Genomic DNA, 12,435 nt, shown 5'->3' with positions numbered 1-12,435 from the left:
TTCACTATTGGGAAGAGTCAAAATGCGAGAGCATCTAAGATGTCATGATTTGTCTCTCACAAGAAAGACCCAAAAGGCACCTATAAATTGTCAACAAAATAGCATACAACAAGCCCACAATTATTTCCTTATTTCTCCATTCATTATTCTGTACAGTTAGCATATATTTTTGACAGATTATAGTTTACATGTATAGGTGTCACGGTCCGACTATTTTCACATCGTTGTGAAAGGGCCGTGCAGTGCTAGCTAAAGCACTCTTGTTTAACTAGCCAACCTATCGTTTACCAACATTCATCCACGAAACACTTTCATTAACATTCAATCAAAAGGTAGCGGAAACAGTAATCAATTCATGAAAGCCGTGGTAAGCAAGCAGTAAACATTGAAGCAAACATAATTCATTAACAATACCTCCGTTGACATCGAGTGTTTAGCAAGGGAGGCAATTAGGCTAGACACGTTGACAAAAGCTAGTGAGTTTTACAATGACTGATGAACACTCACCCTCCCCTAAAGAGCTTTCTAGGCCATTCCCACTCTAGCACTAGGAAACATCAAAGTGACCGAGGAGTTATACTGCCTTATTTGGCATACAAAGACACTACTAGCATAAAATAACCCTACACTGGTATTTACATGATGGAAACCCATCCCAAGCACATGAGATAAGTGGTCACAGGCAAGCATAATGCCCTGAACAAGCTTAGCTCGTGACATTCTCCCCCACTTATGCGTTCGACGTCCTCGTAGACTTTGGCGGTAGGTACAGTTGAACTTTGTCCACGAATGGTTGCATATCTTCCGCAGAAATCCAACTGATTTCTTTGTCATCAAAGCATTTCCACTTCACTAGGAACTTTTGCCGCTTCTTCCTTAAGGATATGAACTTTCTGTCTGCAAGGATCTCTTCAACTTCACGTTTGTCAGGTTGCACTATCTTCAACTCTGTTATGTTCGACTGACTTCTGCTCAGGTCATTGGTGTTGGCGTTGAACGGCTTGAGGCAGCTGACATGAAACTGCAGTCTTCTCCCCTGATTTGCCCAGTTCTTCATCTTCTTAGAAGCTTTCTCCAGATTGACTCGGGCAAACTCTGCATTCTGTCTCCATTCTCTGGTGAAGATGTATACCCTGGGACTCTTTCGTCTGTACGGCTCGCCCACTGTGTGAGGTAACAACGGCAGCTGGCCTGTAACAAGCTCAAAAGTGCTCTTGTTGGTTGTTGAGCTCCTTTGGGCTTTGCCACAGAATGGAGCCACATCAAGTAGTTGCACGCCATTGTTTAGGTTGTCGTTGACAAAATGGCACAAGTACTCATCTAGCAGTTCTCTGAATCTTTTCATCTGTCCATCTGTCTGTCGATGAGAACTCGAAAAGATTTCAATATGTGACCTGAATATCCTCAAAAATTCTGTCAAGAAGTTGTCAGTGAACATTAAGTCTTGGTCACAAATAATAACTTGGGGAACACCCTAATGTTTCACAACAGTTGCAAGGAACAATTGTGTCGTCTCCTCTACCGAACAGTATTTTGGTGCGGCCATGAAAGTACCATACTTCTTCCGCTCCCCCTTGTTTTGTTGGCAAGTGAGACAAGTTTTGGTATAATCAACCACATCATCCCTCGTGTGCGGCCAATAATACCCCCCTAGTAGTCCTGTCATTGGAGTCATTCTCTGCGAATACCCCTCAACGAACTTCCGACAATATCTAGTAAGGCCAAGAAAGGAATGCCGCTGCTTCACTATCGTAGGGATCTTCTGTTCTTGAATCATCCTTGCCTTCTCCATACCCCTCCGGATACGACCTTGTTCAACCACATGACCAAGGAATTTGTTGCTTCGCTGAGCAAAATAGAACTTCCCTTTCTTCACATACAGACTGTTTCCCCTCAGCCTATCGAACACCTTTCGTAGATGCTCTTCATGTTTCCTCTGAAACAACACTGATGCTCCCAATGGTGCTTTGGAATGGCGAACACATCCCGCTTCCAATTCATCAAACTGTTTCCCAACTTTACTATCTCTCAAGGCGCTATCCGACATGGCCATTTAGCAGGTGGTTTCACTCCTGATAACAACTCGATCTCTTGCTCCACAGTCCGTCGTGAAGGCAAATTGTGAGGCAGCTTATCCAGAAACACCTCCTTATCCTCATCCAACACTGCTTGGATGGTTGTAGGCTCCAGCTCTTGGCCTACTTCTTTGTCTACCACCACCGTGGTTAGACGTGTCTGCTCACCCTGACCCAATCCTTCATCGAGTTGTATGGCTGAAAGGAACTTCCCGTCGTCTCCTTTCATTGCAACGACTTGCACCATGCACGAGTGATCTCCCATCAGACATAGGGAACCAGCCAAAGGCATCAGCATTGCCCTCGTCCCCCCTTAGGAACTCCATTCCTAGAATGACTGGAAAATTAGAAATTCGCATGACCTTCCCACTATCCAAGCTTTACAGCCACTTGCTTGGCTACTCCCATAGTAGGTTGGGCTATAAAGTTAACTGCTTTCATGCGTCCTGTATCCTTTTCTAAGGATAAGTTGAGTCTCCATGCTTCCAACTGCGAAACAAAATTATGAGTAGCCCCCGTATCCACCATAGCATGGGTACTCTTCCCATTCATCCTCAAGTCTACAAACATTAATCCTTTTGCTCGTGTAACTTTTGGTGTTTTTGCCTACTTTTCCAATGTGCTCACTAGCCGCACTGAACCCACCCTTGGGGCATTATCCTCTTCCTCTTCGCTTTCCAACTCTTTTCTTGAAGTGGAAGCTTGTAAGACATTGAGTAAATCCCTTGTGTTGACACTCACTCACTCTATGAGATCCACCACACAAGTAACACGAAATTTTACTCTTTCCCTTTCCATTGGGTGTGTTGAACCCTTGAGACGACGAAGCTTTCTTTGAGGTTGATGATTTAGAGTCAGCTCCCCCACTCTTGGGTTTACCTTTCTTGAAAGACTTTCCACTGTTTCCCTCTCCGCCAAACCGTTTGGACGAAGTGGTATCATCACCAGCGTAGTCAGTCAAGCGTTCTACAGCAGCTTGTGCAGTTGATAAGTTTTGAACCCTTTGCCTGTGGAGTTCAGTTCTTGCCCATGGTTTCATCCCCTCTAGAAAATAGAACAACTTGTCCTTCGACATATCCCGAATATTCAACATTAAAGCAGAAAATTGTTTCACATATTCCCTGATCGACCTCGTATGCTTGAGATCTCTCAATTTTCTCCTTGCATTATACTCAACATTCTCAGGAAAGAATTGGGCCTTGAGCTCTCTCTTCAAGTCTGCCCAAGTATCGATTACACAACTTCCATTTTCAATTTCTCTGTACTTAGTGCGTCCACAGTTTGGCATCACCAATCAAGTACATGGTCATAGTATCCACCTTTGCCTATTTTGAGGCAATCCTCACAACACAAAAGTACTGCTCCACATCAAACAAGAAGTTCTCTAACTCCTTGGCATCCCGGGCACCCCCATACGTCCTGGGTTTTAGCACTTTGGTCTTGCTAACTCTCGGAGTGTTGGAGTTCCACATAGCAAGAACCATCAGATTCACCTTTGCATCCAGATCAGCCATCCACGACTGCAAAGTTTCAACTGTATGGCGAAAGTCCTTTGACATGTCCCATCTCTTCATCAACAAGTTCTCTCATCTGGGCCACCTCTGCGGCCATAGTATTGGTTGTGGTCTCAACCTGTGCTTCCAGCACGCTAATCTTCTCTGCATTGTTTGGTGCCATGGTCACTTACCAAAGCTTTCCAAATCCCACAACGAAGGCAATCTAATTCACGTAGCAACTCAACCTTGGGCTCTGATACCAAGTGTCATAACTTTGGCTCTGATACCAAGTGTCATGGTCCGACTATTTTCACACCGTTGTGAAAGGGCTGAGCGGCGCTAGTTAAAGCACTCTTGTTTAACTAGCCAGCCTATCGTTTATCAACATTCATCCACAAAACACTTTCATTAACATTCAATCAAATGGCGGCGGAAATAGTAATCAATTCATGAAAGGCGTGGTAAGCACAGTAAACATTGAAGCAAACGTAATTCATTAACAACACCTCCGTTGACATCGAGTGTTTAGCGAGGGAGGCAAGTAGGCTAAACACGTTGACAAAAGCTAGTGAGTTTTACAATGACTGATGAACACTCACCCTCCCTTAAAGAACTTTCTAGGCCATTCCCACTCTAGCATTAGGAAACATCAAAGTGACGGAGGAGTTATACTGCCTTATTTGGCATACAAAGACACTACTAGCAAAAAATAACCCTACACTAGTATTTACATGATGGAAACACATCCCAAGCACATGAGATAAGTGGTCATAGGCAAGCATAATGCCCTGAACAAGCTTAGCTTGTGACAATAGGGCTTGACAGATTATAGATTACATATATAGGGCTAGAATCATGCTGGAACTTTATTGCTTTCCATGTATAGCATTCTTGTAAAGTCTATATAATATACAAAACTCAAGGCCAAACCATTCGGCCATTCACACAATACTTTGACATGGTGTCATAGCCAGCTGACTGCTAATTTTTTTTCCTCTCGAATTTTTTGTCTTCTCAATTTCGGAGGCGTCTCTCGTTTCTGTGGCTGTCGTGTGTCTATTCTCTTCTGGAATTTTTTGGTTCTCTGTTTTTTGGTATTTCTGTGACTGAGTGGCTGTCAGTACAACTTTTTGTTGTTGTTCTGTGATTCGCGGCACAGCAGGTTTCTTGGTTCGCAATTTATTTTTAGTGCAGGCAGGTCGATCGGAAATACTTTCTATTGCTGTTTCTGGTGCTTCTCTGTCCATGTGATTCTCAGCACAACAGGTTTCTTGGTTCAAGATTTATCTAGGGGTGTACAAAAATTGCCGAAAAATCGAAAATCCGGACCGAAACTGAACCGAAAAACATTTCGGTTTGCGGTTTAGGTTTTGGATCAAAACCAAACCAAAAAAACAAAAAACTGAATTAATTTATTATAATTGTATAATTTTATATAATACTAATATTTATAGTTGTTGCCTGTTGGATTTCCAGTCGCCGGCGAGAAACCACTTCCGAATCCACTATCGCTATCAAATTCGGAATGATTAAAGTGTGGTCTTTGTCTTTGTCTTCATCTTCATCTTCAAATGCTTATGGTGGTTCTTCAGGGTTTAATCGTCAATCTCCATCTTCGATCTGCAACTGGAACGGACTCTAACCAGTCCCAAAGCTGTTTTCATCCTCGGATTTGGAAATCTTGAGCGTCACCGTCAAGATCATCAGTAAACAACTTGCAGTCAACCTCATCCTCCTTCGATCTGCAACTGGAGCGGACTCTAACCAGTCCTGAAGCTGTTTGCATCCTCGGATCTGGGTAATCAACACCAGATTGTTCTTTCCAAGCTTGCCATTGTCGTTGTCATCACCAAATTGTCGACGACAAAGGCCCCGTCACCGAATGGAAGAACTCTCTCCTAATAGGCGAAACTTCCATGGCATCAAAATTGATTAATATATTTCTATTGAACTTCCAAAAATGGTTGTTGCTCGTTGAACTCCCATTTAGTTGGTCTCAGTTGTAATTTGCAGTGGCACGGAATTATTTTATGTCAATGTCAAATTTGGAATTATATATTCAAAATCATGTAACTTTAGAATTTAAAATTTTCATAAAATTTTGTATTAAATTTTATCCAAATTTTCACAATCCCAAATTTGAATTGCCGGAAGGCCTTTTTTTTTTTTTAGCTGTTCATTCTATCGCAGATTCGCAGACTCATTTAGGCTAAGATATATACCCTCAGAATTAAACTGTTGCATTATATTTAATTCACATAATAGAATCGGGAATGAAATGAAATAAAGAAAAAAATTTAATTCAAAAAAGAAAAAATAAATATGCCATTAGCAGGACAGAATGGAATTATATAGTTTTCATTGCTGTGGTGTTTTTATATTTCAGGAAAAGAAAACAGAACATGGAGGTGGAAATTAGAATAGAGCCATTCTTCAACAATGAAATTTTGCTCATTAATTTATAAGAAAGAAAGACATATATAATCTATATGCTTTACATTATCGTTCTTCACGAAAAGAAGCCCAGAAGAATCACTATACGTCAGTATATATGGAAGAAGAAGGAGGTGAATGGAAAACAGAATCTCTTCAAAACTCAGAACATGAGCGGCATCGGCGACAATGCTGAGACTCGCAGCATCTGCAGTCCCTGTCCATTCGATGATTCTGTGTGACATTCACCATGACATCCATCTTCAAATCCGACACATTCAATTCGTGTGTCTATCCATACATGCATATAAATCTGGAGAATCTGAGTGGAGATCATAATATTATTCCACAATCTGGCTGCAGCCCTTCCCAGCTGTCTTCTTGTGCAGGAACCGCCTAACCAGAGAGAAGATTTGGAGATGCAGGAACAGCTTGATGCTAGCTGTCCCACATCGGTTGGAAATGGGAAGAAAACAAGTATACCCACCTTATATATTCTAGTTGAATCCTCCTTTCAATGTGTCTCATGTGTTGGGTTCTGCATTCAAAGCTTTGGTCCAGCTAGAATTATGAAATAGGCTGTGGCCTGTGGATGCAGCCCAACTTGGGCTCAAGTAATGTTTTTGTTGCTTGATAGTTCAAAATTCGGTAAAACTAAGAATAACTGGACCAAACCGCAAAGTTTGTAGTTTGGTTTGTTCATAAATTGACGGTATACGGTTCGGTTTTGGTTCAGTAGTTTTAAAAGCCGAGGAGTTCAATTCGGTTGACGGTTTTGGAAAAAACCAAACCGAACCGAACCGTGTACACCCCTAGTACTTGCATTGATTTTTTTTTGGGCTTTTCGATTTTTTGGTAGTATTTTCTCTCGGCACAGTATGTTTTTTTGGGCTTCTTGACTTTCTCCTTTATTTAGCATGGACTCCGCACCTGCGTGTGCCAAGTTTACAGGCAACAATTATTTTACGTGGGCTTTTCAATTTGAACTTTTCCTTAACGGAAAAGATATTTGGGGTCATATTGATGGCATGGATTGTGCACCCAATCTGGATAAATCTAAGGATTCAGTAGCTTGTCCTTCTTGGGCTGTGCTTGATGCTCGGATTATGTCTTGGTTTCTTGGCTCGGTTGAGCCACATATTGTCCCTAACTTGCGGCCTTATCGCACCGCTTAATTCATGTGGACTTAAAAACAGTATATCATCAAGATACCGATGACTGTCATTTTCAGTTAGAGTATGCGATTGCCATGTTCCAAGTTACCAATAACCCCACAGTGACTTTTGTGGTCCCTGGATCTTCTTCAGGTTACTCCTCTATTCCTGCACCTCCTGCATGGAATTACTGCACACCCGAAATGGTGCAACAGATGCTAATTTCGGCATTATTAACACTGGGGCTCCAAGGTAACAATTCTACTAAACTCTGGTATGTGAACTAGGGTGCCTCTAATCACATGACGAATAATCTCACTACTCTGTGTCATGTTTGGCCCTATGCTAGTCAATCTACTATTTAGATTGTCAATGGTAGTTCTTTGCCAATAGCTGTTGTCGGAGACACCTCTTCTAAGTTCACTGATGTGTTTCTTGCTCCTCAGCTTTCCACAAATCTTATTTATGTTGGTCAATTAGTTGATAACAATTGTGATGTTAATTTTTCTAGTGATGGTTGTGTTGTGTAGGACCAAGTAACAGTGGAGCCGATCGCGAAAGGACCTTAAGTGGGGCGCTTGTTTCCCCTACTTTTGCCTGTTCTAGCACTTTCTCCAGCTTCTTCTATTAAGTCTTTTGCTTGCAATAATGTTTCAGATCTTAGTATGATTCGGCATCATCGTTTAGGCCATCCCAATACTCATATGTTATCTCATGTATTGAACTCTAGTTTACTTGGAAATAAAGAATGTTCTTCTTTATCTCTTGGGCGTGCTTCTTGCAAACTTGGTAAAAGCAAAACTCTTCCCTTCCCTTTGCATGCTAGTAGAGCTTCTCAATGCTTTGATCTTATCCATAGTGATGTTTGGGGACCTTCCCCAGTTAGTTCACATGAAAAATTTAAATATTATGTGACTTTCATTGATGATCATAAAAAATTTACTTGGGTCTACTTTCTTCGCTCTAAATCTGAGGTTTTTCATACTTTTACTGAGTTTTTAGCGTATGTTGACAATCAATTTTCTACTTCTATTAAGACATTACACTTAGATTCCGGTGGTAAATATTTGTCAACTGAGTTTCAGAAATTTTTGGCTTCTAAAGGTATTATTCATCAATGTTCATGTCCCATTAATCCCTAACAGAATGGAGTAGCCGAACGCAAAAATCGTCTTCTCCTAGATGTGGTACGTACTCTCTTGCTGGAATCCTCCGTTCCATCCATGTTCTGGGTTAAGGCTTTGAAGACTGCTACTTACTTGACTAATCGTTTACCTTCCCAAGTCCTACTTATGGAGTCTCCCTATTTCCGCTTATTTGCTGAGCAACCTAGTAACGATTACCTCCTTACCTTTGGTTGTGTATGTTTTGTTCATTTACCTCCTCATGAGCGACATAAATTATCTTCTCAATCTGTTCGATGTGCATTCTTGGGATATAATGTGTGTCAAAAAGGATTTGTTTGCTATGATCCTACATTACATCGTACATGCATTTCTAGGAATGTTATTTTCTTTGAAAATCAATATTTCTTTCCTGTGTCCTCCGTGCCCTCCTCTTCTACTGTGATTCTCCCCTCCTTTGAGGAGCAATTCTCGGATTCTCATCAAGTCAATTCTTGTTTTAAACCAAGTATTGTGTATATGGGACGCTCTTGCCCACAGTCTCTTCCGGTGGCTCATCCGATATCTGATCCTACCATGCTTCAGATTCAGTCAATTGCAACACCTCCAGAGCCTTTAGTACGTTGCTCGCCTTGAGTGGCCGTACCCCCAGATGGGTATGGGTTTTCCTCTTCCAGTTCTGGCAATTTTGTTTCAGCTCTTACTGCTGCATTGTCCAATTTAGATATTCCCACATCCTACTCACACGCTGCCAAGCATGATTGTTGGCGACAAGCTATGCAGGAAGAAATTGCCGCTTTATAGGCCAATCACACTTGGGACATTGAGCCTTGTCCTCCCACCATTGTTCCTCTGGGTTGCAAATGGGTTTACTTAGTCAAGGTCCGATCTGATGGAAGTTTGGATTGTTACAAAGCTCGCCTTGTTGCACTTGGTAATAATTAGGAATATGGTGTCAATTATGAAGAGACCTTTGCTCCTGTGGCAAAGATGACTACTGTTTGTACGATTCTGGCTATTGTTGCTTCTAGTGATTTACCACTATATCAAATCAATGTCAAGAATGCTTTTCTTCACGGGGATCTTAAAGAGTGTATTTATATGAAGCCGCCCCTAGGCTTGATTCCCTCACTAACTTCACATGTGTGTAAGCTTCGTCGCTCTCTTTATGGTCTCAAACAAGCTTCAAAGGCCTGGTTTGATAAATTCAGCACCACTTTATTACAATTTTCATTCAAGCAGAGCAAGTATGACACTTCATTGTTTCTTCGGAAATCAGACATGGGTATTGTTGTTCTTTTGGTTTATGTTGATGATATTGTGATCATTGGTTCCGATTCTACTTTACTTGATCAGCTTAAGACTCATCTTTTGGAGTCCTTTCATATGAAAGATCTTGGGTCTCACATATTTTCTTGGTTTTGAGGTGCATCGTAGTCTCTCTGGTATTTCACTCAATCAATATAAGTATGCTGGTGACTTGGTGGCTACAACTGGCCTTTAGGGGGGTACTTCTATTGATACTCCCATGGAATTAAATGTCAAGGTTCGCAAAGAGGAGGGTGGCTTACTTGCTGATCCCAGTTTGTACCGGAAGTTGGTGGGTAGCCTTGTCTATCTCACCATTACTAGACCGGACATTTCTTTTGCTGTACAGCAAGTCAGCCAATTTCTTCAGACTCCTCATCATCTTCATTTGGCCGCTGTCCGCAGGATCATACGCTATGTTTAGAGCACTTCTGCCTGTGGTTTATTCTTCCCTGCAGGCAATTCTTCTCGCCTTGCTGCTTATAGCAATGCTGATTGGGCTGGTTGTGCGGATACACATCGCTCCATCATTGGATGGTGTGTGTTCTTAGGTGATGCATTGATCTCTTGGAAGAGATCAATGATCACCCTGCAAAATTAACTCCCTCTCAAATCAAGGGAGGCAAATTAACTCCCCCTTGATGTCAACATTTTCTTTATTATTTTTTTCTCCTCTCCTTAAATGGCCCTCTATTTAATAGAAATAATTCCTCTCTTGAACGAGGGGAAAACCCTCTTTCATTACAAATAACTCCTCTCTTGAACATTAAGCATGGGTGCATTGACCAAGCATCATGGGCCAAACACTTCACAGTTTGTGAAGGGCTATGTGGCACTAGTTATAGCACTCTTGCTTAACTACTCAACTTAAAGTATACTGCGATTTCACCACAACAAGAAATTTTGAACCATTGATATAAAGTTAAGTGGAAGTAGTAAATTGGTAAGCAAGTGGACAAAATCATGCGGCAAACAGTAATGCAACATAATTTATTCTTTACACCTCCGTAGGAAATGTGTATTTAATGAGGGAGTCAAGTAGGTTAAACACATTTGCAAATGCTAGTTAGTTTTACAATGCCTGGTGAGCATCACCCTTTCTTAAAGAGCTTTCTACACTATTCTTGCTCTAACACTCTGAAACATCAAACTGACTGGGGAGTCAAACACCCATATCCCACAAAGGTATAAAACTTACATTACTATTTACATTATGGTTACCCACCCCATGTACACAAGAAAAGTGGTCACATGCAAGCATATTGCCCTAAACAAGCTTGGCTCGTGACACCAAGTGGGAGGGAAGAAATGAGAGCATTAATATGGGGAGGGACCATCATAACATATAATTTAATTAAATTTTTTTATATTATGTTGCAAGATTTTAAGATGTTAAATAGAAGACATAAAAATGAATTAGATGTAATTGTGATGAGTTAGTTATGAATATTTAAAATTTTAACTAATACTTTTATAGGGATATTTTAGAAAAATAAAAAGTGGCATCAAGGTGGGGGTTCCTCTTTATATATGTAATAGAGGAATGTTGGACTTGGTGTGATGGCATATGCTCATCTGCTGTGCGTGCTGTGCTGGTTTGAATCAAGGAATCATTCTCTCTAGAAATTGGGGTAAGGATGCCTTACCATCCACCTCTCCCGGACCCCGCAATTTGTGGGAGCCTTATGTGCTGGGCCAGTCTTTTTGGATCAACCAGGCTATTTATATATTTAACTGTTTATTCATTTTTGGCAGGTCCCTGTGCAAGTGCCTGACTGGAATAAAGTCTTCAGGAATGCTACCCTGCCGCTCACTGTGGATATTGGGAGTGGTAAGCAACTTAACTTCTGGTTTCCCACCACTACTAACTATGATAATTGATATTGATCCATGGGAACCCTAACACTTTAATTCTTATGAGGAAGTTACATTTATGGGATCACTATTGCTGTGTACGAGGTTCTTCTTTACTTCATGTTTCGGAAAATGTTTTTATTCCTTTACTATCCATGGTTGTCAAATCGATATTAGAATTTTGAAACTAAATTCTAAATTTGGGAATCAGTAATTGAGAATCGAATTGTAGGATTTTCAGTTTAGATTTCCGGAACCAATTCCAAATGACATGCTGATGCAGGGGCTGCGTCAAGGTTCTGCAGCCATGGGAGAATTTAGAAGAAATAGAAGAGAGGAAGGAAGGGGAAGGGAGGAGATAGGAGATACCAGGGGAAAACTCACATGCAATTCAAATATTCAATTTCATTAACTGCCTACAACATGACTTTCACACAATATTTATAAGAAAGCCTCCTTACATAAAATTACACATAAACTCCTAAAACTACATTACATTATAAACATACCCCTACTTTACACAAATATTACAAACAACCCACAGATACAGATAATCCTATACTAATTAATACTAAACACACATAATAAATTACTAACTTAACCCCACAATTCCTTAACCCAACTCTTCTTAATTGTTTTCTAGTAAGGATCTTCCCAAAGTCTTACTGCTTGTCTACATCAACTCTCACCCAGTCAGAAAAAATTCGGCCTCGAATTGTGAAACGTTGGACATTCAAAAGGGAGAAGCTAACTTGGATTCTCTGAATAGTGCTTGAGTGATACAAGAAACCATGATCCTTTGGCCGAATCATAGACTTGAATTGAGAGTTGGCATCAATAAGGACATCGGGAATGACAAACTCAACAATTGGAATGTCTAAAGGACTTTGGATGTCTTCAAACACATTCATTTCCTTCCTTGTATTGTCTTCAAGCTGAGTAATTATGACTGATTCTGTCTTGGTTCATTGGTAGAGTGGACTTCAAAATG

General features: G+C 40.8%; 1 protein-coding gene across 2 annotated transcripts in view; it reads left to right on the top strand.

Moving 5' to 3' along the window:
• Positions 1-12,435, top strand: part of LOC131148900 (uncharacterized) — a 40,050-nt gene that overhangs the window by 16,804 nt on the left and 10,811 nt on the right. For both annotated transcript variants that reach the window (XM_058098862.1, XM_058098863.1), the window contains exon 3: positions 11,346-11,421. In XM_058098862.1, the coding sequence (XP_057954845.1) occupies positions 11,346-11,421 (76 nt within the window). The remainder of the gene's footprint in view (positions 1-11,345; positions 11,422-12,435) is intronic.

Source organism: Malania oleifera, chromosome 2, assembly GCF_029873635.1.
Source record: "Malania oleifera isolate guangnan ecotype guangnan chromosome 2, ASM2987363v1, whole genome shotgun sequence".
NCBI classification, from domain to species: Eukaryota; Viridiplantae; Streptophyta; class Magnoliopsida; order Santalales; family Ximeniaceae; genus Malania; species Malania oleifera.
Note: the sequence above shows the minus strand (reverse complement) of the source record. Positions and strands in the feature narration are given on the sequence as shown.